The sequence below is a fragment of the Nuphar pumila genome, chromosome 7 (genome assembly GCF_984573655.1).
Source record: "Nuphar pumila chromosome 7, dmNupPumi1.hap1.1, whole genome shotgun sequence".
Lineage (NCBI taxonomy): Eukaryota > Viridiplantae > Streptophyta > Magnoliopsida > Nymphaeales > Nymphaeaceae > Nuphar > Nuphar pumila.
This window is the reverse complement of record NC_143255.1, coordinates 121,829,474-121,856,794: the sequence shown is the minus strand read 5'-3', so window position 1 is coordinate 121,856,794 and position 27,321 is coordinate 121,829,474. Positions and strand designations below refer to the sequence as shown.

The 27,321-nt window shown below is 37.5% G+C and overlaps 1 protein-coding gene across 1 annotated transcript; it reads right to left on the bottom strand.

The window, feature by feature from the left end:
* Positions 1–7,112: 7,112 nt before the first annotated feature.
* On the bottom strand, positions 7,113–26,931 carry LOC149833246 (importin beta-like SAD2). Its single transcript, XM_090012768.1, has 22 exons — positions 26,601–26,931; positions 25,359–25,494; positions 25,184–25,271; positions 23,426–23,575; positions 23,021–23,183; positions 22,728–22,912; positions 22,469–22,642; positions 18,649–18,794; positions 18,437–18,560; positions 18,166–18,346; positions 17,180–17,339; positions 17,033–17,074; positions 16,805–16,923; positions 16,507–16,705; positions 14,442–14,573; positions 11,843–11,946; positions 11,464–11,643; positions 10,246–10,385; positions 10,020–10,159; positions 9,764–9,909; positions 8,251–8,380; positions 7,113–7,906 (listed from the first exon to the last, which is right to left on the bottom strand). The coding sequence occupies exons 1-22, from the start codon at positions 26,688–26,690 to the stop codon at positions 7,755–7,757; spliced, it is 3,081 nt and encodes a 1,026-aa protein (XP_089868894.1). The 5' UTR covers positions 26,691–26,931; the 3' UTR covers positions 7,113–7,754.
* Positions 26,932–27,321: the final 390 nt, after the last annotated feature.

Below are 27,321 nucleotides of genomic sequence, written 5' to 3'. Positions count from 1 at the left end.
AGATTTTAAATCTTATGATTTTAAATCAAATTAAGTACTATGGTCAAGACTTTGATGAATTTTGATTTTGATAAAAAAAAAAAGAATTTTCTGTAGTATGTTGATTTTCAAAAAGATTTTATTGTGTAGTTTTTCTAAATTAAAAATGTGCAATAAGACACCTATTTGCTTCATGAGTCAGGTCTACACACGATGTAAAACCCATAAAATTTCGAGAATTATCAAAATAAATAAATATCACCATTCTTGTTAATAGATACGCTAAAGTGATAGGGAGTCAATCCAATTGGATCTTGAATCCAAATTGAATCAAATGGATCCAGTATTTGGTTTCGGTTATGATGAACGGATTCAAATCCTGAATGGATTTGAAACCCAATTAAAATCCAATTGAATCTTAATGGATCCAAATATGGTTGAATCTCAATCAAGATCCAAATATCTAGTTAGAAAGTGCATCAGATCTAAAATATATCTTTGAGCCAACTCGTATTTGAGATTCGTCGAAAACCCTTTTCATATATAAATAAATTAATAAAGATGTCATATATGCTTAAAAGAAATGGACGGCGAACAAAGAGCAACAAGTGACAGAGTAGCAATGTGGTAGGGCGCACTGCCAGAAGAGGGGACGTCCTAAGTTCAAAACCTTCGACTAAGGAAAAAGACGTGTGAAAGCATTATTTTTAAGGATTTTGGAATAACGTTGGAAGGAGATAAATAAAATAGCGTTCCAAGGTTATGCAATGAAACAGGTCGTGGTGTAGTGGTCAGGGTGGTTGTCTCTTAGGGAGAAGAACCCGATTTAAATCCCTTGGGTGCTGAGTATAAAATTTTATTAAAGAAATTTCTAAAACTTTTTGGAATTCGAAAAAAGTTTTCATAACCCCTCAATAAAGAGCATTTTTGAACCTTGTGAAAAGACAATGTATATAATGTTGGTATAAATTTATTGTTGCTTTTTATTACGGTTTGTGAAATGTGACATGCTCGAGGTTTAAAACCAGAAGCCCAAAACCATTTCTGCAGTTTATTAAAAAAAACATTTTCGTATTTCTAAAGGTTTTAAAACCATGGGGCATTATATTAATCTTTTTTAAAAAAAATATAGTCTTTTGTGTGTGTGTGTGAGAGAGAGAGAGAGAGCAATTAGGGGATGGTTTCAAGATTTAAGACATGTTTGAAAGCGAGAAAAATTTTTATAATTTTTTTTTTCTATGAGAAGTTTTGATATGATATTTTTTAAATAAAAAATTTCACTTGTTTGTGTAACATGAAAAAAATAAAAAGCAAAAAATCACTTTTTATGTCCACTTTACTAAATCTGTACATAAAAATTCTGAGGAGGTGGTGTGAGTTGGGGGTCAGGGTCTTGGGGTTGGGGTGATGATTTGAGTTTGTGGGGCATAATGCTGAGAAGGCAAAACCTGGCTGGGGATTGTATACCTTGGAGTGGGCTGGGTTGTGGTTGGTCTCTAGTTTGGTTGAAGAGATCCGGTTTTGATTGGGTATCATTTGGTTAAGTTTGGGCCAACTTACCTCGTGTGAGGGGGCATCCTAGAGTAAAAAGATCAGGTGCAACATGATTGCACAAATATTTGTGTATTAAGCAACCGATCACCCTCCATCTCGAGGACAGGTCCTGTTAGTTGTGTTGCCCAAGGCCTGATGGAGAGCAATTAAGTGCTTATTGTACAAATTTTATGTCATGTGATTGCACCCGAGCTGGACTTGGCCGGATGGAGGGCTATCAGGTTCTTCATGCACAAATTTTGTGTCATGTGATTGCACCCGATCCAAACTCACATCCTAGATCAAGATGATTGAAAAAAAGGTGGGTTTATTGACAGACAGATACAGAAACAACAATAAATGTAACTTGACCTAACCTGACTTTGTCTGCACTGTCACCTACTGTCCCTCTCTTTCTTTTATTTTTTTGAAAAGCAAGTTTAGGGTTAGGCAGACCCCTACCAGATATCTATTACAACCCATGTGGCAGAGGGATTCTAACCTGGGCCTTCAGCTTGGCACAGGACCCAGCTTACCAAATGGGATATTGTCTCTAACCCAACCCATCTCGATGTACCTAAACTGGCCCAAATAATTAGTTGGTGGGTCTGTTTGAGTTCAAGTTTTGTAGTGTTTAGAAAATGAAGTCTCAATCTCAGATTCATATGATTTAAGGAGCTTATTTTTATTAAAAGTACATATAAAATAGTCGTGCCCAGCTGGATTGAGATGGACATCGGAATATTAAATTTTTAAGTTTAGTTTTTTTATTGTAAATATTATGATATTTTAAATGGATAAATATCGGGTATTAATAAAGGTAAGAAACTAATGAGTAGAAATTCTTGATTTTTTTGTAGTTCAAATGTTTGGTGGTTCTTCCTCACTTGGACCCCACAGCCAACGGAACATGGCAACATCCTCCTGCTGGCGATACATCATTGGCCCATCACCGTCCTCCCGTGCATCGATGCGAATGGTTTTTAAAATATAAAAAATCAATAAGACCAATTGTAAAAAGTACCTGTTAGAGTAATTATTTGTTTTTTTTAACATGTCAATATATTTATCTTTTGTTCATTGGATTAGTGTTTTAATTTATTTATAAAATATTTATGATATTTTTTATAAATTTTTTGAAAGATTGATTAATTAATTTGTTATTTATTTGTGAAATATTTGTGTTCCTTTCTCACATCTTGGTGACTGCATTTCAAAATCGAAACTTGAGCTTGGTCACACTGCATTATCCATTAAAGGTCCTTCTTTCGATCATTATATCAAATAAAACTAAATCTTAAAGTATACGGGCATTTTACTATACAGTTGTTAATTTTATCAAGGTTCCTAATTATGACTCGCACTTGTAATTTTTTAATTTTCCTTGTGTATAGTTTATTGTCATAATTTTTTATTATTTTTTTTACAATGCATTTGTGCCCACCCTAGTTTAAATTGTTGGCTCTGCCATTGAGTATGATGAATAATTAGGTTTTTAAAATGATCTAAAAAGCAACAGCCCACCATGTGCCAAAATTTCATAACTCAAAATATCACATTTTTACATCAAACATGCAAAATAAAAAGCTTGATCCTTATCAAACAAACCATGCTATATGGTTAGATGGAGTAGATACAACTTGCACCTATTATTTATTGCTCATTAGTTTCATACCTTCATTAGTAGCCAATATTTATCCATTTTAAATTAAGCAATATCTTGCAGATAACAATATTGTTTAGCTTAGACCACTTTTGAAAATATCACAACTAAACTGCTATATTTTTAAAGGGTAAATATTGGCTATTAATGAAGGAATATAACTAATGAGATAGAAATCATAGGTTCAAGTTGTATCGACTCAATCTAACCACACAGACAACATGACTTATTTGCTAAGGATCAAGCCTTAGATTGTGCTTTTCTGATGTAAAATGTGATATTTGATCCCTTTAAAAAAATTAATTACTTGTCATATTCACATGATTCAAAACAAGCTTCCTACTAAACAAACCATGTAGATCACATCCTTAACATCTGATTTACAAAATATGACAACTTTTTGAAGAAAAAAAATGATTTATACTCATTAGTTTCGTACCTTCATTAGTAGCCAATATTTACACATTTTTAAAATATCATTGATATTCTTAAATAAGTTTTAAATCATCCTCAAGAAAAGAGTGCCGCCAGGCAGTGTTCATATTATTCAAGTTGAGAATTCCCAAACCACCCTGCAGCTCACTAAGTGTGCCTTCTTATCATCGGAACACCCACTCGATAGAAAATTTAATCTTGGTAAGATGCTCTGTCGAAAAACTAAAAAAACAAGAAATTTAGTCAGTAATATGGATTTGTTTCTTTATAATTTATTTGAAATAACTATTAGCTTTTACAGTAAATGAAATATTATATTTTTTTTTATGACAAGGAACCCTTGCCGACTCGAGGGAAAACCCTAGGTGGAGCCCCACGAACACCCTGCCTTACGTGGCCCACCTTTGAAATGAAATATTATATTTTAGTTTTTAATTTTATGCCATGAAAAGTTTGTGGCTTACATTATATATATATATATATATATATATATATATATATATATATATATATATATACAAACATACACGGAACCCATGAGTGGTGTCTCTTGCCGCAAGGTCAAAGCTAGGTATACTCCGTGATGGGGTTTTACCCTTTGATTACCCAAAAAAAATGGGAGATTCTTGTACCCAGCCCCCTTGTTGAACCAGTTTGGGGTGTATTACGAATCAAATCAGCTGATTCAAGCTAATTCAAATCAATTCTGACAGCAATGGCCTCAACCATATCAATTGTGCTTGAACTATTACACAATTTTCATAAAAAAAAAAAAAAAAACTTTTTAAAAGAATGCATTGTGAAATGTAGATGTAGAGCCCTCCAAAAAAATGCTTTCTCAATCGCGTTCGACAGCTCCTTAGCTTAGATAGTTTCAGATCAATTGCCAATACTCTCAATGTCATGGATACAAATTGCCATATCCACTAGGTCAGGTTAGCCGTATTCTATGTTCAACTAGGAAAGTAAGAAAAACAAGATAACCAGGCTATACCAAGTTTTTGAATTGCTCACAGGGGATCTGATCATGTGGAAAGGGTGACTTATGAATGCCACCAAGTTGATGGGACATAACAAGTTGGAAACTCAAGGGTGGAGTCCCTAGCCGCAAGGTCAAAGTTGGGTGCACTCTCCAGTGGGCAGGGAGGACCTCAAAAGCTTTACCAACCGGATGCCAGCCAATGTGCGATCGGTGATTGAGGGTTTTTCCCTTAGACTATCATAAAAAAAAATGAATCAACCTGCAAAGTCTACTCATGGTAGCAGGCAAGGGCAGAAGCCGATGCTAACCTCGCATTTCAAGTTTAAAACAGTGTCTGCACTAATGCACACGACAAAGCTGCGCACCTCCTCCTGCTTAGGATGAAGCTGAGGGTTTCAGCAGTGTTCTCACAAGGATTCATGACTGGGCTTTCCCTTGGCTTAGTCAAAAAAAAAAAGTCTTAAAATTGTAAAAACAAACTTTTAGTACAACAATTATGATGATAAAACTTATTCATCAGCATAGTATAAATGCTTAGACTGGTCTCCACCATAGTTACCAAAACAAGTGACGGCAAGAAACAATGGCACAGAGTGAGTAATAAACAAATATGTTGATACATGAAGCATGAAACTTTTAGAAAGTGTAAGGGAAGGCATGCAAATAACAAAATGAGCTGGTAACATGAAAAAGCAGATAAAACAGGTGTTTTATTCTTTCTTTCTTTCTTTTTTGGTTTATTAAACAGGGAAATCATCACAAGGAGGAAAGACCAGCTGTGCTGTCAAGACCAGTCAAGCTATGGTGATTATGCCTGGCAGCATAAAACCCCGATGCCACCCTCCTTGCCTCCAAAGATAAGGCTGGTAAACGAGCTGAATGAGACAAACATGAAGTGTTCAAGCTTGGCAAGGAAATCATGGGTAAGACGAAAGACAGGCTGGGATTACAAAACGGACAAGCTATGGTCACTAGGGGTGGCAATTTCTGACACGACCCACCAACCCAACCCGCCTCTTAGGCGGGTTCGGGTTGGGCTTAAGCCAACCCGTTTAATAAACGGGTCGACCCGTGTAACCCGTTTATTAAACAGGTCGGGTTCAGGTTGGGGGTATGCCAACCCGCCAACCCGGCTGACCCGTTTAATAAATGGGTTAGGCGGGTGGGTCAACCCGCCAACCCGTCTGCCCGACCCGTCAACCCGTCAACCCGACCTGCCAACCTGATCCGTCAACCCGCCAACCCGACCCGCCAACCTGACCCGCGAACCTGAAAACCCGTTTACCCGACCCAACCCATTTATTAAATGGGTTGGTGGGTCGTGTCGGGTTACCCGTTTATTAAACAGGTTGGGTTCGTGTTTGCCACAGCCGACCCGTTTAATAAATGGGTCGGGTTCGGGTTGAGGTATGCTGACACGCCAACCCGCCAACCCGACCCGATTGCCACCCCTAATGGTCACCATGCCTGACAGCATAAAACCCCAAGGCCAACCAAAGATAGGGCTGGTAAACAAGTTAAACGAGATGAACTTGAAGTGTTGAAGCTTGGCACATTCTTGAGGCAAGCCAAGCCTAGTTTAAGCTCATAATCAACCAGAGTTAAACAAGCCGAGTTCTAGCTGGCTTGTTTATAGACATAATCACATAATACATTGTTTTAAAGCTGAAAGAAATAAGATTACAAAAGAATACATGTAAAACATATCTAAGATATATTTACAAATACCTAAGAAGCTTATACAAGTTAAACTGAAGCACCTCATATGAGGCCAATTTTTATGCAGCGACACCACATGATGCAGCACCGCTGCTGTCACTGACAGCCACCCATCTTAACATTTCTCAGGATGAAGACCACGCCCATCTCTGAGAAATGCCAAGATGAATGCCTGTCAGGGCATTGCATCTCGCTTCATGTAATGTGAACACTTGTTCAGATTCAACTGGTCAAGCTTTTTTCACGAGTTTGAACGAGCTCTTTACGAGCCTAATATGAGCCGAACCACAAGCAGTTTGGCTTGTTTCCCAGCCCTACACAGGGAACCTGTTGCTTTGACCTCATCTCAAGGGAGTGCCAGAGGTATCGAGCACCATGTTCGACCCCTCCATGGTTTTCGCAGTCATCAGGATCATGTACACAACTACAACTAATGTCTAGCAAGATGAAAAGAGATCAAATGATGCATGTGGTGGGGGAAGGCACATAATGATCATGAATAAGCTTTCAACAACATTGTAATTGTTTTGATTTAATGAAAGTAGTTATCCATGACCAACCCACAAAGAATAAAAAGTCCCAATAAAGAATCATCCAAACACATCTAACCCATCTAAAGCAAGCAAACAAGCCAGGACCATAAGATTCAAGCCTCCCCTGCCAGGAGAGCTATGCGCGGATGCACAGACGCACATCACACACAGAGGGATGTAGCAAAATTATACTTATTAATTCATGAGCTCAACGGCGTTACCAGAAGAAAAGTTCTACAAGACCAAAAATAACAGATACATTTCAAAATGAAAACAAGAAATGAACGCCCATTCCTTATGAACCTGAGAAAGAATATAAATAATAATATAATAGAAGTTACAAAAATAACCAGCCTCAAATCATCCACTCTCAAAGCCAAGACCTATAAATAATCTAAACAATCTCAAGGAAAAAAAATACAGTATACACCCCGAATGGCCATCTCCCAGCTCAATATCATGAGCACCCCATACAACTGAAGTCCCCTGATTCAGCACAATTGGAACTCCCGGGACTGGCAAAGATCAAACAGCGACATATTGGCTGAATATCCAGCAGACAAAAATGAGGGAGAGCATAGCCAGATCCCTGACAGAAACAACAGACCCCAGATGCCAAATGCTCTCAGCTTGAGAATATTTTATGCCTGTGATGTTTACATCACAATACCGGAACCACCACAAGACAGCTTGTTCTTTCCAGCATCCTGATTTTCTCTTATTGACAATATAGGGATTGAGAGACCAATATCTGATCCATTGGGGTCCTACAACTTGGACCCACCATGACTGTCTGACCAGCCTGGCAGACAAACCGACGATTGTGGGTATCTAACTCATCTCTATTTCTCTACCGGAAACAATCACCGACACAAAGACGAGCAACACAAATTTTATAGTTGCAAGCACATCATGACTCATTTGCTTTCTCCAGCTTCTCCTTCTCAATCTCTACTCTCCTCTGTTCGGCATGCTGGGCAATCCCACTAGCACGAGCTTGATACTGGAAGTCTAGGGACTGCATCAGACTCTGAAACCTTACTGGATCGGAAGCTGACATAGCTGTCACATTTAAAACAAGGCAAAAAAAAATACTGAAACTAAGCGTGCTAGAAATATCACATACAAGACATCGGACACTAATAATGTCTGTGTGTGTGCAAGTGGGCATGCACAATCCATTGTGCAAGAGACTCTTCCATAGGTTAGGTTAAGTGTAACAGATGGGGAAAAGAGTAGAAGATAAAAAATCTAGCAAACATGATTTGTTTAGAAAAGGACATAAAAGTCTCAAATTGGAAAACCTTATAGAAGAGAGAGACTTTTTGTCTTAAACTAAACAGAACATCATAAAGTAAAAAGTCCTAGACATTTGAGACAGCAGTTGTGCTTAAGAAAGAATTTACCTTTCACAATGTCAGCAAAAAAGACAAAGGGGTCAATGTCATCTATTGGTGATTGGAACTCTTCATCATCACTGAAATCGATATCCGAGTCTTCTTCATCATCATCATCGTGTGGATGTGCACCCTTTGCCTAAGGTTTACAGATAGTCATAAAATGTTATCACCTTGAAAATGACAGTCGCCCAAGAAATGAAAATAATTAGTCATAGCCTTCAAAAAAACCATGAAGCACAGAGATTGAAACGAGATTATAGAAAGCATAAAAGATGCACTCGATTGAGTGCAAAAACAGGAAGTCAAGTGCATATGCAATTCTGAGGAAATGATAAATTAATTTCAAATTTCACCACACAAGACCAGGTCAAATCTAATTACCCCAAGAAGCAAGAGATATCAAATCAAACATAAACTTCCAGCGTCCACAGCCCCTACACATAAATGGACAAGCTCCTGCCCTCATTTTGATGTTGAAGGTTCCTCGTTGATGTGAACAAGCAGCTGCCCTCAGTTTGCTGATGAAGGCTCCTCATTGATGTGAACTAGCATATAATTTTCATCCACATTTACTATACTCCAATAAGACTTTTAACCACTATGGGTTGAGGCATAAACTGTTGGGAGTTTTTTATCAAAGAGAAGCCAGATACTCCAAACATTCTAAAGATAAGACATGGCCACCACACATTCAAAATAATGGCAACCTCATAATGCAAACAACTTCCAGTCTAAAGGGGAAACCTTCTATAACCTTAAGATGCATTTGGGGTCCCATGTTGGTGTTATGTGCAAGAAACAAGTTATTTTGATGCTGGCAGAGAACAGTCATTCTAACACATGCCAGCAAATTACTGCTGCTAAGACAAGCCAAACACAGAGAAGTTTTGACCAACAACTCGAGTCTGCAAAAGGATAAATTTAACCTATAAAAGGAAATGGAATGCTATCCACCATTACAAAACACCTTTAAACCTATATAGCCAAGGTTTCCCACACACTATCTAAGATTCTAAACATAACACAATTTAGTCGGAAGCAACAGGATTTATCTTCTTCAGACAAACAAAGACAAAAACAAAAACAAAACCAAAGGAAAAATATATATAAACAAACTTATTTTGGGAAATATTTCCAATCTGCTACCATTAATAAATAAAAAAAAAGCTACTTTAAGACTTGTACAGCATGGCCTTAAGTGTTTCATAAACACCAGGCAGCAACATCTCATTGGCAACAACATAAATCACTTGGCACTATAAATTGACCTTTACCATGAGTAATGATTTCTTCAACACAGCACCAGCGGAATCAAGTATCTCACTCTCATGCACGTATGAAATACAGTAAACAAAATGAAAGATGCTGCTATGATGCAACAAGATTTTCCTGTCTAGAAGAGTGAGGCTAAGCATCATTTCAGTATCAACCTTTGAATGAAAAGGCATGCAATAGCAATCCAAAATGAAAAAGGCAATGTTTGTTTGGAGTAACACTGTTTCTTAAAAGCTTCACAAACCTGACTAACTAGCTTCTGAAGGCGAAGACTATCAGCTTCATCACCATCCTCAGCATCATCACCCATTTCCCCATCAGAAGCATCATCTTCATCATCATCCTCTGTCTTAAACCCATCCATGCCATCATCATCTTCTTCTTTTGAAGCTGAAAGTAAGTAATTGCAACCAAGAACAGAGACAATGACTTCAATAACCACAGTGTGTCACAATGAGATAACTCTAATATAAATCAACGATCAAAACATGATACATCACCTGCAACTTGATCTTTGTAAGCAACAAGCAGATCAAGGGTTGATCTGAACACACGCCCTAGGGATTCATCTGGTAAATGACCCGGTGGAAGGGCAACAAGTGATGTTAATCCCAAGCAACAAACCTTCTTATCATGTTCCCTGTTATCAATCAAAGACTTTGAAATGAATCCCTATATTTTTCAACAAAAATACTAGGGTAATCTTGACAGAAAATTCTAGCAGACCTCTTAAAATTAACAGGTGCACCACTTTTTTTAACTTGTTGCAGCATCTGGAACCAGAGATTGAAAACCTCTGCAGCAACACCAAGTTTGTGTAATATGCTGAGTGTTAAAGCTGCATTATAGTAAAGGGCATTCGCTACCTGTAAATTCAAGTAGAGGTAGCTTCATCAGTAAAACATCTTATTCCATAAAAGACCTCACACAAGACAGGAGTTCAATACACCGCCCTTTCTTTTCTATGAAAAAGAAGAGATTGATATAGTTGCCAAGCACGTTTGATTACTTCCCCGTCTCAAGAGTAACCGGTGAAGACCCTTCATGTTCCCATGACAAGATGATCATGCAAAAGGAACTACAGCCAGCATACAGGTTTTGTAGTCATAATACACCATGGCTTGTAGACCAATCAACCATTGCAAACTGGCCAACAGAGAATCTTGTGCAGAGGACATGACTGTATAGCTATAGACAAAACATTTTTGAAATTTTTACTTGCATACTACAGCAGCAAGTAAAATGATCATATTTAACTCACTTCGCAGCACTACATCCAACCAAAATTAGAGACTCTGTAGATCACAGATACACAAGTAAAGCCAGCAGAGGAGATGAATTAAACAGCCATTTGTTAAATCTCAATGGCAAACATGATAAGAGAAACAACTCGGATCTCCTATCATGCAATAAGGTTAAGATAAACATCACTAAAGCATAACAGAAACATTTGCAGGAACATATAAAACCAGCATAACACCTCTAATTATATGTTTCACAAGAACGAACAAAAGCAAGAACGGATATGCATGCATGATTTCATAGCTTAGACCAAAAGAGCATAAAAGATGACAATAGGCATGCACTTTGACTAGTCTCAAGATTGAGGGCCAACATACATCTTGAAATTCAAACAGATCATACACCACCATACAAACTAACTGTGCTAAAATTCAATAAATAATGACGCAATTTGACTTCAGATGCAAATATTTCTACAACAACCAACTTCCAGGCAAAAATGACGACGAAAACCTTAAGGGGTGCATTTGCCTGCCATGGATGCAGCGCCCTCTTCTGCGGATGACAAATCCGAACAACCATTCTTTACTTTGTTGTGGTGGGGATGGCAGAAGGTTTTGTGTGTTTAGCGGCACGCAAACACACCGTAAGAGTAATTCATGTGTCTCATTGAAAAAAACAAAGTGGAATTGAAGGACTTACTACTTCCATCAAGAGACATTTCAAATATGCTCTGTGTGTTCGGTGCAGCCTCTCAATGGTAATCCTAAGATATGGCTCAACCCACTGATCAACCTGACCTTTACAGTTCTGAAACACCACCTCTATAAGCTTAGGAGCAGGCTCAATGTCCTGATCATCGATATTCTTATTCGACATGACCTGAATGGAAAGATTAACCAAATGTTTACCACAAAAGGACGATAGCAAAATAAAATGACAAAATATGTAATGCCTACAACAACATTTTGAAGCACAAGCATGAATTTTTAAGATTAATCGATCAAACTTTCTTCTGGAGACAAATCAATTGAACTAGTATCAATACATCTGCAGGAAAGCTTCCATTGCAATTACTTACAGTTGAGATTGTCTTCCACAGGCTTTGCTGGTAGTCAGGATCCTTGCATGTGAGAAAATGTACAGTCCCACGGGAGATGTAGTTGTCTAAGGGGACAAGAATATCTGCACAGAATGACCTTGTAGTAAGGACCTAAGTTGAAAAGAAAAACCATACAAACAACCTAAAGTCAAATGCCCTCAAAATCACAAGGCTTTAATACTCTGTCTTGGTGCTACCAAATAGTTGCACTGATCATAGGATCTAAATAATTAAGCACGAGAACATAAAGCTAAAAGTATAACTTGCTTATGAACAGTGTAGAACATGAATATACGATCACAAGATCTGGAAGCATATTAAACCTAAACCATATAGTATATACTCAATCCTAAGACTGCTTAAGCATTGTAAACATCGGCCTAGGGTGGCCAATTGTTTTTTTTTATCCAACCTCATTCCTACAAAAATATAGTATCTTTTATTCTTAAAATCAGTTTTTCAAACCACCCATTTAAATATAAAAACAACCTTTCTGACTATTTTACAATTTATTAAAGTTTTTGCTTTTCAAATAGTTAAAAAATGACATGAAAATGAGGAAAGGTCGACTTCAAAAAATTAATGTTTGACAATGCTTTAAACTTTCTAATAAGATGAGAGAGAGAGTACATAAAAATGAAAAGTTCTCCAACTCCAACTAGTTGGAGTGTTGGACTAAACATATTAGTCATCTTTTAAACAGTGAAGTCTTCAGCATGCTCTAACAGGAATCTAACGAGGAATGCAACATAGAAGATGACACTAAAATCAAAGTAATTTTAGATTTGCAACTCTTCACAAAACTTGCTTTTCTCCACATTTTCTTCCGTGAATCAAATAACAAATCCTATAGACAATAAAAAAGGATGATATTGAAAGATGAAAATTAACAAGGCTCAAAGGAAACCATCGATAACTAAAATACAGAATATGAAGAAAGATTTTAGCATTCTTAATTTAAGTTTATATCGCATACTAGATGCTTAGATAATTACAACCCAGACACCAGATAATTACAACCAAGACACATACAACAACCATGCTAGGAATCCATGTTCGCTTTAAGGGTTTACTAGCTACAAGCAAGTTCAAACTGCATCTGGATTTCAAGCTGACAGGGTATATGACTGCCCCAGGATCTCTTAGGTACACCACAAAATGTGGGATGCAGTAAGATCAAGAAACAAATTTAGAAACACTAAAGCTGGTTCAGCTCTTATAGGGGGGTAATATTCAGACAGGGCTGCAAGAGAACTTAGTTCACTCATGGGGAGCACTTTGGGTGAGTGTAAAATGCTGGTCATTCATTACCATGCAAACTTCATCACTTACATATTTACAAACTTGAAGTTTGCAAATTTGTATTGTGCTCCTATGACATGGGTGCGGGTGCGGGTTCGGGGGTGCGGCACTTTCAAAAAACTTGGGTGCGTGGGTGCGGCAAATATATATATATATAGTCCAAAAGTTGGACATAAATGACCCTGGGTGTGGTCAATGTACCCAGGGTCAGGTTGACCGCACCGGGTGCCACACCTGCACGCGCACCGATGTCGCGTCGCGTCAACGCGGGTGCGGCACCCAGTTGGCCGAGTCCCTGTGACATAGTTGTGCTCTTATTATTCATATTTAACATATAATTTATATTTAAAATTGGTGTCTTTTTTTATTTGTTCAAAATTTAGTTTTAGTATCTTTTAAAATGCTTATATTTTTTAGTAATGATAAAAACTATATTTTTTAACCCAATCTAAGACTTTCATCAATTTGTGATCTAACTCTAGCTTTACGACATTGGTTCAGAACATTAGACTAATCAATAAAAACAAAATCCTGAGGCAACCAATCAACAGAAAAACAAATACTGAGACTTTTTTTATAACTTTGGTTTCAAATATCTGCAAACTATTTGAACCTCTCAAACTATTTCAACACAAAGAACTTCCTGGCGAAGAGGGAACTCTTAGTAGGCTTTTTCTTTCTACAGTGGCATAAGACTTTCATAACAACACAAACAGGATATTAGTGAGGGACCATAAATCAGTCTTTGTGGAAAAAAAGCACTGTACACATTCACATCACTTTCTCTCTACTGACTTAAACTTTGTTTTCAGGTTTGTTTTCTTTTGCGCTATTTTAGATCATTAAATGCACCAATATGGCAGAGTTCTTATATTTTGCTATTATACTTGAATCTCTATGTATAAAAGGTCAACTAGTTCTTGTTCATTTAGTTTCGCTTTTATTTGATGCGGCAAAAAAAACCTGGCCCCTCTCCCTTGTTTTCTATCTTTTCTATGAAGTTGCGTGCTTTCATCCGTTGCACTTAGTGAGACAAGGAAAAAACTCTCTTAGCATGTACCGCTAGCATAAAAGGCAAGTTTCTAATGCCCATGCAAGCACAACCAACATGCCACAGCTACAATGTAAAGAAAGAAATAATTAACAGTTAGCGGAGTCAATTTGTCAACCAACTTCAAAATCCTCACTATTTAACATGTGCACACACAATCAATCTCAAAACTCCATCCCTATGAGCCATTTGCAAACATACGCGAATCAAATATAGCATACGTACTCTCAAAGAAATCAATAGCCCAATCATCCAATGCTTCCACCATTGAAGGCCAAAGACTCCACATCTCCAATGAAATTGTTGGGGAGAAAAATGTCATATATGACACTATCTCCAAAACTTCCTCAAAGACATCTGAAAGGGACAAGTGAAGATCAAAATGCTGTGAAGCAGGTATGCAGCAGCTCTGGATAAAAACAAATCAATATTGCTCCACAATAAGTAAACATAAAACCACCATTGAGTTCACAAAATTACTCATTAATTGGCTGAGATTTCAAAAACTAGCAAAAAACAACAGCTTTTCCTATCCCAAAATTCTCTTTTATTTCATTTATTGTAATACATGTCCTCTAGATTCATATAGAGCATGTAAAGAAAAGAAAGAGTGACATCCTACAGAAAAAAAAACAGCATAAACTTGAAAACGTTTTCTAGCATCTGCAATTATTAAATAGCATAGGTAGTTACTAACAATCAAATAGAACCAGTTAAACAGATCCTACCTCAATAAACTGTGTGCATGCACACAAACACACACGCTTAAGATCCAGCATAAAGCACATCTGCTAATCTTAAATGTTAACAGCCTCTAGCATATAGCAGATGTTAAATAGCTCACGACATTTCACCTACAATTTATCATGGTAGTCCAAACCAAGGTTACCAGACTAGGAAGGGGAAGCAGGAAACAAAACAAGAAGCGAAAGTGAGATATTTTCAAATTTATAAGAAGCGGGAAGTGAGGAATCAATTTAAAAGCGAAATAGGAATAAAACAGGAAGTGATGTGGGATCAAATGGGAAGCAAAATACAAATCAAAGGAGAAAGAAATAAAAATGATTATTCTTAAATTTTGTGATTTTGTAGTATAAGAATTAAATTATTCTCAAAAACTAAAAAAGATGGTTGCCAATTTAAAAAAAGTACATGAGAAGTGAGTGGGAAGCGTAAAAGGAAGCACATGAAAAACATAAAAAGAATCATGAGAGAAAAGTGTAAGAATCATGTAGAGAAGCAGGGAAGAAACAAGTGAGAAGCATAGGAGAAGGGTGGGAGAATCAAGATTCTTATCAAGTTTCGGAAGCGAGGAGTTTTGCGCTTCCGAAGCGAGTTGTGGAAATGTGTGCTTCCCACCTATCTATGAAGCTTCTGGTAACTCTGGTCCAAACATTAATTATTACTGCTACTTTATATGGTAAATTTTTCAATATCTCAGAAGCGCTCTTGTATTTTCTCAAGAGAAAGTAACCAGACACACGCACATGCATGTACCTGTGCTTAAGTTTCAACATAAATCATTGTCTACTAATTTTTTAGGGTGTTTGTAAATGTCCACAGTCTCTAGAAGACGTTAAGCAGCTCACCAGGTTCACCTATAATATACCATGGTGTTCCAAACATTAATTGTTACTACTACCTTACATGGATAAAGCTTTTAATATCTCAGAATCCCATTTTGTATTTTCTCAAGAGAAAATACGCACAAGTTTCAAACTTTCAATGTAAATCACATTCTATTAATTATTGAGGGTGTGACCTCTAGCAGACGTTAAACAGCTCAACACATTTTCACCTATAATTTACCATGGTGGCCCAAACACTCATTATGACTACTACCTTACATGGGTATATCTTTCAATATCTCAGATGCGCTTTTGTATTCTCTCAAGAGATGGTAACAAGATGGATAATAACCTTGGGCAGTGGACTCGATCAAGGAACCATCTTCCAAAACAAGAATCTCCTTTACTCTCAAAAGGAAAGCAATAAAAATCACATGATGATGAGGGGGGAAACCACTAGACCGTATGTTGGACTTTTCTCCCTCAAAACATTTTTAAAAATGTCTCCTCACATCTTTCTTTTGAGGTAATCAAACACTTATAACAGGCATAACCTTGCACACTAGCCATGCATAGCTGAACATTGAACAATGGACACTAACCCATCATCTCTGCAAGTCTAACTCCCATGCAGTTACCATTGCAATAAAACGGAATCATATGACCAAGAAAGGAGGCAAACAAAAAAAAATTAAAAAGGGATTTTCATCTTAGATAACTACCTTGCCCATCTGTTGTCAGCATCCTCTTCATTATAGGCAATAGAACAGGTTCAACCTGAGGGAAAAGGTGTGGCAGCCTGCTCACAGATTCTAAAATAGTACTTATGGCACGCAAACAACCAACGGCAGCCAGTGCACCTGACTCATCTGCTTCCTCATCTGCTTCAGCGGATTGCATGCATTTCCAGAATGCAGCAGCCTCAAGAACAGGGGGGGCAAGACATACACAAAACATATTTCAATATTTAAAGTTTGTCTAAGTAAGAACATTCCAAGGTTGGGATTAGATGCACATTACCAGATTTTGGCATAAGCCAAGGGCATAAGGAGCCATCTCTTCCCCAAACTTGTCCACAATAGTCTCTAAAGTGAAAACAAGGTCTTCATTCTCAACCTCATTCATAAGCTTAAAGAACTCTACGAGAAAAAAAAATTAATATATGCATTAGCCATGAAACAAGTACTATGTATTTGTTTGGTAAGAGTGGAAACAGGAGGATGCTGCAAACAACCAGTATCTACATACCATCAAGTAACTGGGGAAGAATTTGACGAATCTCATTTAGATCTGTCAACAGCAGAAAATTTCTAATTATGTAGACTGACGGTTCAACCGCAAAAAGAAAGAAACATACAAATAATCCTGAATATTCAAAGGGAATGAAAACCCTACCTTTACAAGCTTCAACAAATGAACGCAGAGCAAATACTGAATCCACACGTACTGGAAGCTCTGGGTCACGCAATCCAGAAACCACACTATGCAAAGCATTTCGAAAAGTGTTTTCAGCCGAAAAGTTGATATTGGCATACTGGCCAGCAACCCAAGCGGCCTAAAATATCATAAAAAAATGCCATTAGCAAGTGTGACTAAGATATGCCAGGACAAGCACATCACAAATACCACAAGCACCTAAACAGAGAGTTGGAAAACAGAAACTAATTAAAGCATTCACCAGCATTGTGGTGATAGAGTACATATACGTGCATACATGATATATATATATATATATGTGTGTGTGTGTGTGTGTGTTGAAATTGGATGCCTGGACACCAATTTTTAAGTAGATTGTGGAGAGTTAGTTTAATTTCAAGAATTAGATCTTATACATAGACAATTACTTTAATAAAACTAACAAGTTCCTCCTAAAGCCTTGAAATGTCACTGATATAATTCTTTCCTTACTGTTACTTCTTTTGTTGCCATTAACAACTTTGGAATAATTCACGTTAACCACATCCATTATGTATCACACGAAAATGGAGACATCTCCACTGCACAAAACACAATAAATTCAAGAAGATCAAGTTTCCACTCCATTTCAACAAAGCTCGAGGACTAACGAAGAGGTTTTTCCATGACATTTTTGTACCATATGATTTGTTTAGTAATGAAATTATGATCACTGTGTCAGAGAGTACGAAAAGCATACTACCATTAAGTGGTTCATTACAAAGTTGGCATCAGCAGCTCTTTCCAATAAGAAACAAATGCATGCTCAATCAAAGAAACTAAACACTAAATTATAACATTATGCATATAATGCACTAAAGCTAGAGGAAGGCTTTTTGGATATAAACTAACTAATGAAATCTAAAAGCCCATTCAGCACCAAACCACTAGAGAAAGAAAAGCAACAGATAGCGAAAGAGATAAACCTTTGCTCTAAGATGACCAGCTGGGCTGCTGAACTCTGGAAACACATGTTGGACAAGCATGCGCTCCAGATCTGACTTGTAAGGTTCGGTTTGCTTCAACTTATCACACAATGCTCCAACAGCAAGAAGAGCACCATCTTTCTGCCGATACGGTTTATACCCTTCGGCTGCCTCATTGTACCTGATTAGAATGAAAATTTACCAGACATTTCAGTGCCATAATGACTTAAGAAATGAGGATCAAGCCAAACATGAAAGGAAGTGACCTAACCTCTGGAAAACCTGCACAATAAAAATAAGAAACTTCTCAAGATTATCCTTCCCACGTTTTCTAACCAACTCACTAACAAAGTCCATTGAAGCGGTACGAGGACTATATAAATCTTCAATGATATCTGCATTACACATAATCACATATATCGCCAAATCAAACAAGGAAAAAGGTGCACAACACGAAACGTAATTCAGACTGTATGAACTTACCATAGCCTTTCCTAATATATTCATGTGGATCCTCATGCCATAACTTCTCATCATTATCATTGAAGCACATGAGCGGAAAAATTATCTCAAATAGAAGAACATCAAGCTGCGGCTGTAGCAACTGATACATGCTATTCTTTGAGATGCTACAAGCAAAATAAAGATGTTTAGAGAACAAGAAAAAGAATATAATCCCATATGAAGTCATCAAACCTCAAATGAAGCTAGTCATTCAAAAGTTGCCTTCCTATGTAACAAAGCGTCATAAGTCCACTTTATGGGGAAAGTACACCAACACTAGGTTGCAAATTCAGTCTCAAATAATAAAACTACATTCAAATTTAACCAGCTACTGCACAGAGAATTACTTTGTATCATATAAAAGTTCTCCTGCATACCATACAGCCTTGCCTTCATTTTGCAAGATAAAAATAGAATAGGGTTTTCAGCATGATCATCACTACTTTATGGGGCTATAGACAAAACCAACCTAACTTTTTGCATTTTCCAAGAAAGTCCTTAACTTTTCATTAACCATTCAAAAAACACCCTTCAAGAAGGGTAAGGGATGTGAAAAGGGTAGGGATCCACCATTTGAGAAATGTGAAAAGGTAAAGATGGGTTTGGCTATGGGCCCTAGGGGTGGCAAAACCTGACACGACCCGCCAACCCGCCTCTTAGGCGGGTTCGGGTTTGGAAAAAATGAACCCGTTTAATAAACGGGTCGACCCGCCTAACCCATTTATTAAACGGGTCGGGTTCGTGTTAGGGGTATGCCAACCCGCCAACCCGGATGACCCGTTTAATAAACGGGTTAGGCGGGTGGGTCAACCCGCCAACCCATCTGCCAACCCACCAACCCGACTCGTGAACCCGTTTACCCGACCCAACCCATTTATTAAATGGGTTGGCGGGTCGTGTCGGGTTACCCGTTTATTAAACGGGCTGGGTTCGTGTTTGCCACAGCCAACCCGTTTAATAAACGGGTCGGGTTCGGGTTGAGGTATGCTGACCCGCCAACTCAACACGATTGCCACCCCTAATGGGCCCATAAGTACCTTTTAAATTACCAACCCTGTAATGTAGACCTAAAATCCAACAGCTTATAAATTTCATAGGTATTTCACAATCCATAGAAATTGCTCCCACTTATCATTGGAGTGTTCCTTTCATGATTAAACCAGCAAAAGCACAGCATTAGATTAACTACAATGCAAAGTCACAAGGTTCATCATATAACATAGCTCTTGGAGACAAGAAGAGAAAAAAAAAACCAAAAGATTATAACATGGGATGTCAAAGAAGAAATTGTTGCATGATGCCCAAATGTTACTGTGCATTAGTACAAAGGGTATTAATCATAGTGAGTTGAAATTTTTTTAATCACTATCTTCAATCAGAGCAACAACAGAAAAACTGAACGAAAAATATGAGAGGCTTAGGGTGTGTTTGATTGCATGTCCAAGATTGGATGGAACAGCAGAACATAACACAGAATGCATGTTCTGTAACAATTGTACTACGTACACTGTTTTGACAGGACAAGAAGTTGTGTTCTTTGTGTCCAGTGTTTGATTTTTACGCTGTGCGTCTAGCTTGGACACATATGGATAATGGCTCAGATAACTTCATTTTGAATCGTACAACTCGATCCGCCCTACCATATGAGTGTTTTAATATGTTTATTATGGATTTTAGCCTGGTATATGGATCGTGGATTGGATCTAAATACCAAAAAATGTTTAAATTTTGGGTAATTTGAGAAAAAATAAGAATTGATATTTTTTGACATATAAATGCTTTAATCAGTGTCATATTGGATCTAATTATGAAAGTTATCAAAAAATTATGGATTTTAGCCCCAAATACGAATCTCAAACTGGATCCAAGTAACAAAAAATGTTTAAATTTTGGATAATTTGAGAAAAAAATAAGAATTCATAATTTTTATATACAAATGCAAAAACCATAAAATAAATCATGAAACCTCAAAATGCAAGACAATAAATTGTAAATAAACCAAAAAACCCCTAAATTACAAGAAAAATAAACTATAAATAAACTGTAAAATCAAACAAACCATAAAATTAAATAAAAACACCTAATTCAAACACTAATTAAAGGAAATCAAAGAAAAATAACCCTAGTCAAATTAACTATAAGAAGCACTAATTAAAGACATTTGATTCAAAGTCCTAATTAAAGAAAATAGAAATAAAAGACCTAATCAAAGCAAAAAAAAACTAAGTTAAATATCAAAACCCCTAATTAAAGAAATTTGATTCAAAACCCTAATAAAATAAAATCAAAGAAAAAACCCTAATCAAATCAAAGAAAAGCCTTAATCAAATTAAATATCAAAAGCCTTAATTAAAGATATTTGATTCAAATCCCTACTAAAAAAATCAAAGAAAAACCTTTAATCAAACTAAATATGAAAAGCCCTATTCAAAGAAATTCAATTAAAGCCCTAATTCAAACCCCAATCAAAGAAAATAAAAAAAACAGCCCTAATCAAATTAACTATAAACATCCCTAATTAAAGAAGTTTGATTTAAAACCATAATCAAAGAAAAAGTCCTAATCAAATCAAAGAGAGAGAGAAGGGGAAGAAAAAAGAAAAGGGAGAGAGAGAGAGAGAGCAAAGAGTCATCGTCGATGGCCTCTCCACTAGCCTCTTGCTGCACAAGAGAGGGAGAGATAGAGCAAAGAGTCGCCGCCGGTCTCTCGCTACATAGGGGAGAGAGAGAGGGTCGGGGTACAAACTAGGGTTACCAGAAACGCTATAGGACTTGAAGAAGCACACTTCCCCAAAACACATTTCGGAAGCGCGAAACATGTCGCTTCCAAATTGCACGGGGAAGTGAGCCTTTTAAATGGAAAGTGGGGTTCCCATCATTGGGAAGCACGCTTCCCCAAAATGCATGAGAAAACGACCCTTTTGAATGGGAAGCATTTTTCCAGTTTATGGGGAAGCACGCTTCCCATTATTAGGAAGCATGCTTCCCACTCGCTTCCTAATATCATGAAGTGAGTCTCCTTTTTTTGGAGGGTTTGATTCCTATTCGCTTCCCACTTAAATCCTAAGTCGCTTCTCTCTTTGTTTCATCTTCGCTTTCTGTTCACTTCCCTTCACGCTTCCGAGACGATTCCTGGTTTGCTTCTAAGTCATCTTGCACTTCCCGCTTCTTAAAATTTTAAAAGTGTCTTGACTCTTGATTCTCGCTCCCGCTTCCTCAAGTAGCAACTCTAGGTAGACCCCCCCCCCCCTCTCCCCTAACGATTTTTTCCTTTTTTTTAATTCGCATTCCCCTTGTTCCCATTCTCAACGTAACGGGGGGGAGGGTAGGAACGGTGAATCACCGTTCCATGGATGCGGCAGATGCACGTTGTGAGCGTCAACTGCGTCTAGTGTTTGATTAGCACGGTGTTCCGCACGTCTGCGGTGATCAACACACCCTTAAGTTACATGTTCATAAATTTCTTAATTCTTAGACAACAAGATGGCAGAGGCTTAGCATAATTGTAGATGCGACCAACAAATCATTGATCTTTTTGGTATGTTTTTGTTTGTATTAAACATATAACATTATTTACCTGCTTTGGATTAAAGACCATAAAAAGTTAAAAACCATTAAGATGTGCAAGACAGGGTGAAAAAGTGAGCATCAAATTTATCAAAAGGAAAAATTAAAATTTTTGAAGATGATATAAGTCTGACTATCCAACATACAGTGTATTGCCCTAAATAAGATCACCTATCAGAAAGTGAATTACAAGACCAAAAGCCACTGCTTAATTGATATAGCACCAATTGTACCTGCTGCTAAGATACTGAAGAATAAGATTAGTAACTCTATCAGGCAAATATCCACCTTGACGTATCACATTCAATAACTTTAAGTGGCATTCCAGGATTTTCCCAGCATAATGCTTTTGAAACATCTGAGCAAAGGCCTTGTTCTCTGGTTTTAAAAGCTTTAAATCACCAAACCTGGATGGCAAGAATAACCAATCATGAATTTGTACAAGGCAGGAGAGCCGTCCCTTTGGAATTAAGTAAATGATGCCATAAATACCTAGTATATAAACGATTCATAATGTGAACTGTCCATTTCTTTACTTTCCACCATCCCCATGACTTTCTCTGCTCTGCATCAACAGGCTGGCCCTCCAGCGGAACTGGTCTTTCTAAAATGTTTAAGAATAGAACCATCCACGCATTGAATATATTGGGATCAAACAATTGTTTAGGAATCTCCAACTGAAAATTTGCAATAATGAGTACGGTGAAATAATCAAGAATAAGCAAACTGAATAGTAAAGAACATCTTCTTATGCCCCCATGTTGCCAAGAGGAAAGGATACATACGTATATTGAAGACCAAAATATTTTGCAGATAAGTTTTAGCAGGTCTGCTACTTCAAGAGGAGGGTTCATAATTTGAACAAGTCTGGTAAATATGTTCAATAGAGCAGGAAATGTCTCCTCAACAACAAGATATACTGGTATCCGCTCTTCATCTGTCTTAAATCTGCAGATAAAGCATAGGCACCAGATAAGAGTAGGGATAAGTATGTGTAGACCCTTAACGAATATTAACCTATGCACAAAATTTTACAAATAATAAGTGCCAAGTTGCTGAACTTCAATTAATTTTAAATGTGAACGCAATAACAAGGAAATCAGCTTTCTACACATATATCCCATATTATGTGGACAATTTATGTGCACCTAATTAAATAACATTGCATGAGAGCACCAGATAGATCTTACTCATATTTCCTTGAAAGAATTCTCAGCACAAATAAGGCTCCGTAAACTTGTTGAGCTTGTAAGTTGTGTTTCACCCAAGGGAGGAGGGTAGGCCACTGTTCAGGATAATCAGCATGAATGATAGTCTTAATGCACTCTCCAAGCTGCACTCTGTGAAACAGCATGAGGACATCAGGAGATCTCATTTCAATTTTCAACAATGGTCGTTCATCAAGGATAGAACTGACTACACATTGTTTTCAAATATTTATAACTCACTCAGAAGCATCCAAATGAAAGACAAATCCAGATGGTGAGGATATCATAAATGGCACAGAAGGAAAATGAAGAAAAATTATGATAGATAAAGGGAAAAAAGATATTACGCAGGTAAACTATAGCAAGCAATGAAAAATCTATTGTTAAATATTTACATTTGTCAATCCTATCAGCCACCACATGGACGTGGGAAAAGAAATGGTGCAAGACAACAACAATAATTTTTTGGCTTCTACATGTTTCTATTGTTTAGTCAGGAGACATGGAACCAGTCAAAAGCTAAGCATACTAGGAGAGTATTGGACAATCAATCTGCAGAGAGTTTTCAGATAGGAATTTATCCTGCTCCTTATGGACAGAACGTCAAATTGGCTAAATACAGCACTAAAAGGCAAGCTGTGTTTTCCATAATTGACAAAGGAATAAGATATTCAGCTCAGAAAAGAAGTCAAATGCCAATTACAATCCCATGAACAATTAACATTTTTGCAGCATCTCAACTCCATGGTAATGCCACCATCCCAATATAGTAAATTAGTAATAATGGACAAACAGAAAGCCACATAACACTAATCATGTGCTGTGCATGTCAACTTTTCTTGTCTCAATGGCACCAGTGACCAGACCAACTACCACATCACTGGTGGTGAGCACCAGAAAAACACTGTATATGAAGCACATAAGTTCATGACAGAAAAAGTTCCAGAGATACTTCTAAGATTCTTTTCATTGTGGTAAAAGAGAAAACTCACCTATGCAAGAAAGCATTCAGATATGATAAAGCATTCCCTTCAGCGCTAGTTTCTAAACTACTATTAGTTTTCCTGCTATGTGCTCTAATACTTAACCACTTACACATTAAAATGCATAGGTTGTAATTTATATGCCTTTCAACATAGTATAACCAGTTCAACAACTGAACAAGGCCAAAAAGCCGATGATAGCTAGCAGCTTTTGTAATAGTAAGTACAGCTGTCATAAAAATGCTGTGGTAAGGACCAAGCCAAAGATTTCCAAAACTAAAAAGAAAATATTTAGCAAAATATAGAGGCCATCAAGAATCATTCAAGGAACACAATTACATAGCTAATAAGATCACAATGATGCCCAGATAGAAGTTGGTCAATCTCAGAAAACAATATAAAGGAAATTTATCTAGATCCCACCATGATGCCCACTCCTCCATGGATCTATCAGGGACTAATATATCAAAAATCAAAGCTCCACATAAGCTCCACAAACACATATTCTCAATCACAAAGGCTCACATGTAAATCAAGTTGAATAAAAAAAGGGAAAAAATAGAGAAAGCAATACACCTCTTAAGCATGTAATATAGAAACGGAATGCCAAACAGAAGAAAATTGCAACAGTGACATTAATAAAGTCACAACAGTGCCATGCACATTAATTCTAAACTGAAGCATGATTGAGAATCACAAGCCACAAAGCACCGTGTAATCACAAAAATCCAATTCAAGTAAAGGTTAAGTTGGTCACCTGAGCAAAGCAGGAACTTGTGCAACAAACGCAGGCAGGTTATCTCTGACCATGTTTTTATCAACTGCTGATATCTTCTGTTGATTACCTATAAGAAACTGAGAACAATGAATACAAGCTTGTTGGGAACAACGAAAAGATTGGAAACAAATCAAGAGGGAAACAGATTTCAAACCAGGCTCTTGGGAAGTCCAATTTTTAGCAATAAAGTTTTTGAAATGAATACTGGCAACTTGGCGGACGGCTAAATCACAATTTGCATCGACAATGATCTGCAACAACCGCACCAGATGTTGTGGTGTATACTGGAACTGCACAGCAGAACACCATAAAATAAGTAAGATATTACATTTTCCAAAATAAGTACAATCCAGAGTTGCCAGTTGAGGAAGCGGGAGCAGGAAGGGAGGCATTTCTAAAATTTTGGGAAGCGGGAACTGCAGAACAACTTAGAAGCGAACCAGGAATCATCTAAGAAGCAAGAAGAGAAGCGAACCGAAAGCGATCTAGAAAGCAAAGTGGGAAGTGACCTAGGATTCGATTGGGAAACGAATAGGAATCGAGTTTTACCAATATTGAGCAAAATAAATTTGTTAAAGGCTCCAAGCCCCACAAAAAAAGAAAACTTACTTCCTGATACCGGGAAGCGAGTGAGAAGTGAAATGGGATGCAAAATGGGAAGCCAGCTTCCCCCATAATGGGAAGCATGCGCAATAGAAAAATCATGTTATCAGTGCCAAATAATAATAATAATAATAATACAAAAGAAATTGACAGAAATCCAAAGATCCAGGATCAACTAGCATATAAGCCATTTGAAGCAGCATTGCCCACATTGAATCTGTCAAGTCCAAATCACTTTGAAAAAGTAAATCACAAACCACATCCCCAACACATAGAAGCCATAACTCAAACTCCAAATTGTCGCTAATATTCAGACATACACGTACATCAAAAAGGTGCATTACACCAATCCAGAACCCGAAACAGGGGAAGAAGAATTTGACATTCTAAGTCCTCAACTCAATGTTCAATTGCAAGTTACAAAAAGGAAACCACAAAAGGCATGATCAGCAAACCACAACGCAGGAATCAAACAACCCAGAGATCAAATAGACGCAACCCACAAAAGAATGTCACCGAAACAAAGCTCCGAATTAACTAACTACGACGAAGAATACGAAAAAGGATCAAAGCAACCACAATCAATCCAGTACACCAATTCAAACCACGCTACCGAAAACAGTAACCACAAGACCTCGATAGGGTAACGAGAATTCGACCTCGAATTCCAGATACCCAACAAGAACATCGACAAAGAACTAGAACAAATCCATCCAAATCAGAAAACCCAACATTCAGATTCAAGCAAACAAAAATCCGATCAACACCACAAAAAACAAATTTTCTTCTTCACCTGATTGAGACTCTCCTCAGCGGCTACTCTCTCTTGGGGATTAGGACTAAGCGCCCCTTGTAGAATGAGTGTCAGGCTAGTGAGATCCATCAGAGGAACCTTAATCCTAACCCAAACCCCTAATTATCCAAGAGAAACCACTCTCAGAATCAGAAACAACCCAAAAAAGACTGAAACACCAATGACAGAGAAAACAAAAGAGCAAGTAGAAGGCCTAGGAGGATGATTGTCTTCTAGAGTTTGATGGCAAAACTCCGAGCGATGTGTAGAGAAAGAAAGAGATAAAAGGTGGGGATAAAAGAGAAAGCTTTTGAAGAACAAGTAGACAGAGAGGAAGTGGGAGAAGGATTGTAGAGAGAGAAAGCACTCTAGAGAGAGAAAGAGGGTATTTAACCCTAGGGTTGTACTATAGAGAGCCGAGCCCTAAAATGGCCCAAAGTTGACTCAAAGGAGTCGTCCGACCGCAGCCGTTGCGTTAGTGACAGCAGGGGCTCTCGGTGTTGGATTCTTTCCTAATGGAGGGAGAGGACACTAATTAATTAGGGAAATACACTTTTCACCACCAAAGAATACCAATTTGTCCTAAGGCTCTTGTTGGGTTTACCCAAGTTGGGATCCTTCAAGGAAACTAATAATGGTGAGAGGAGTCAACGGGTAGGGTTTCGAACCCAGGTAGAAGAAGAAGAAAACTTGAACTCAAATTTTTGGGTATGGACTCGGG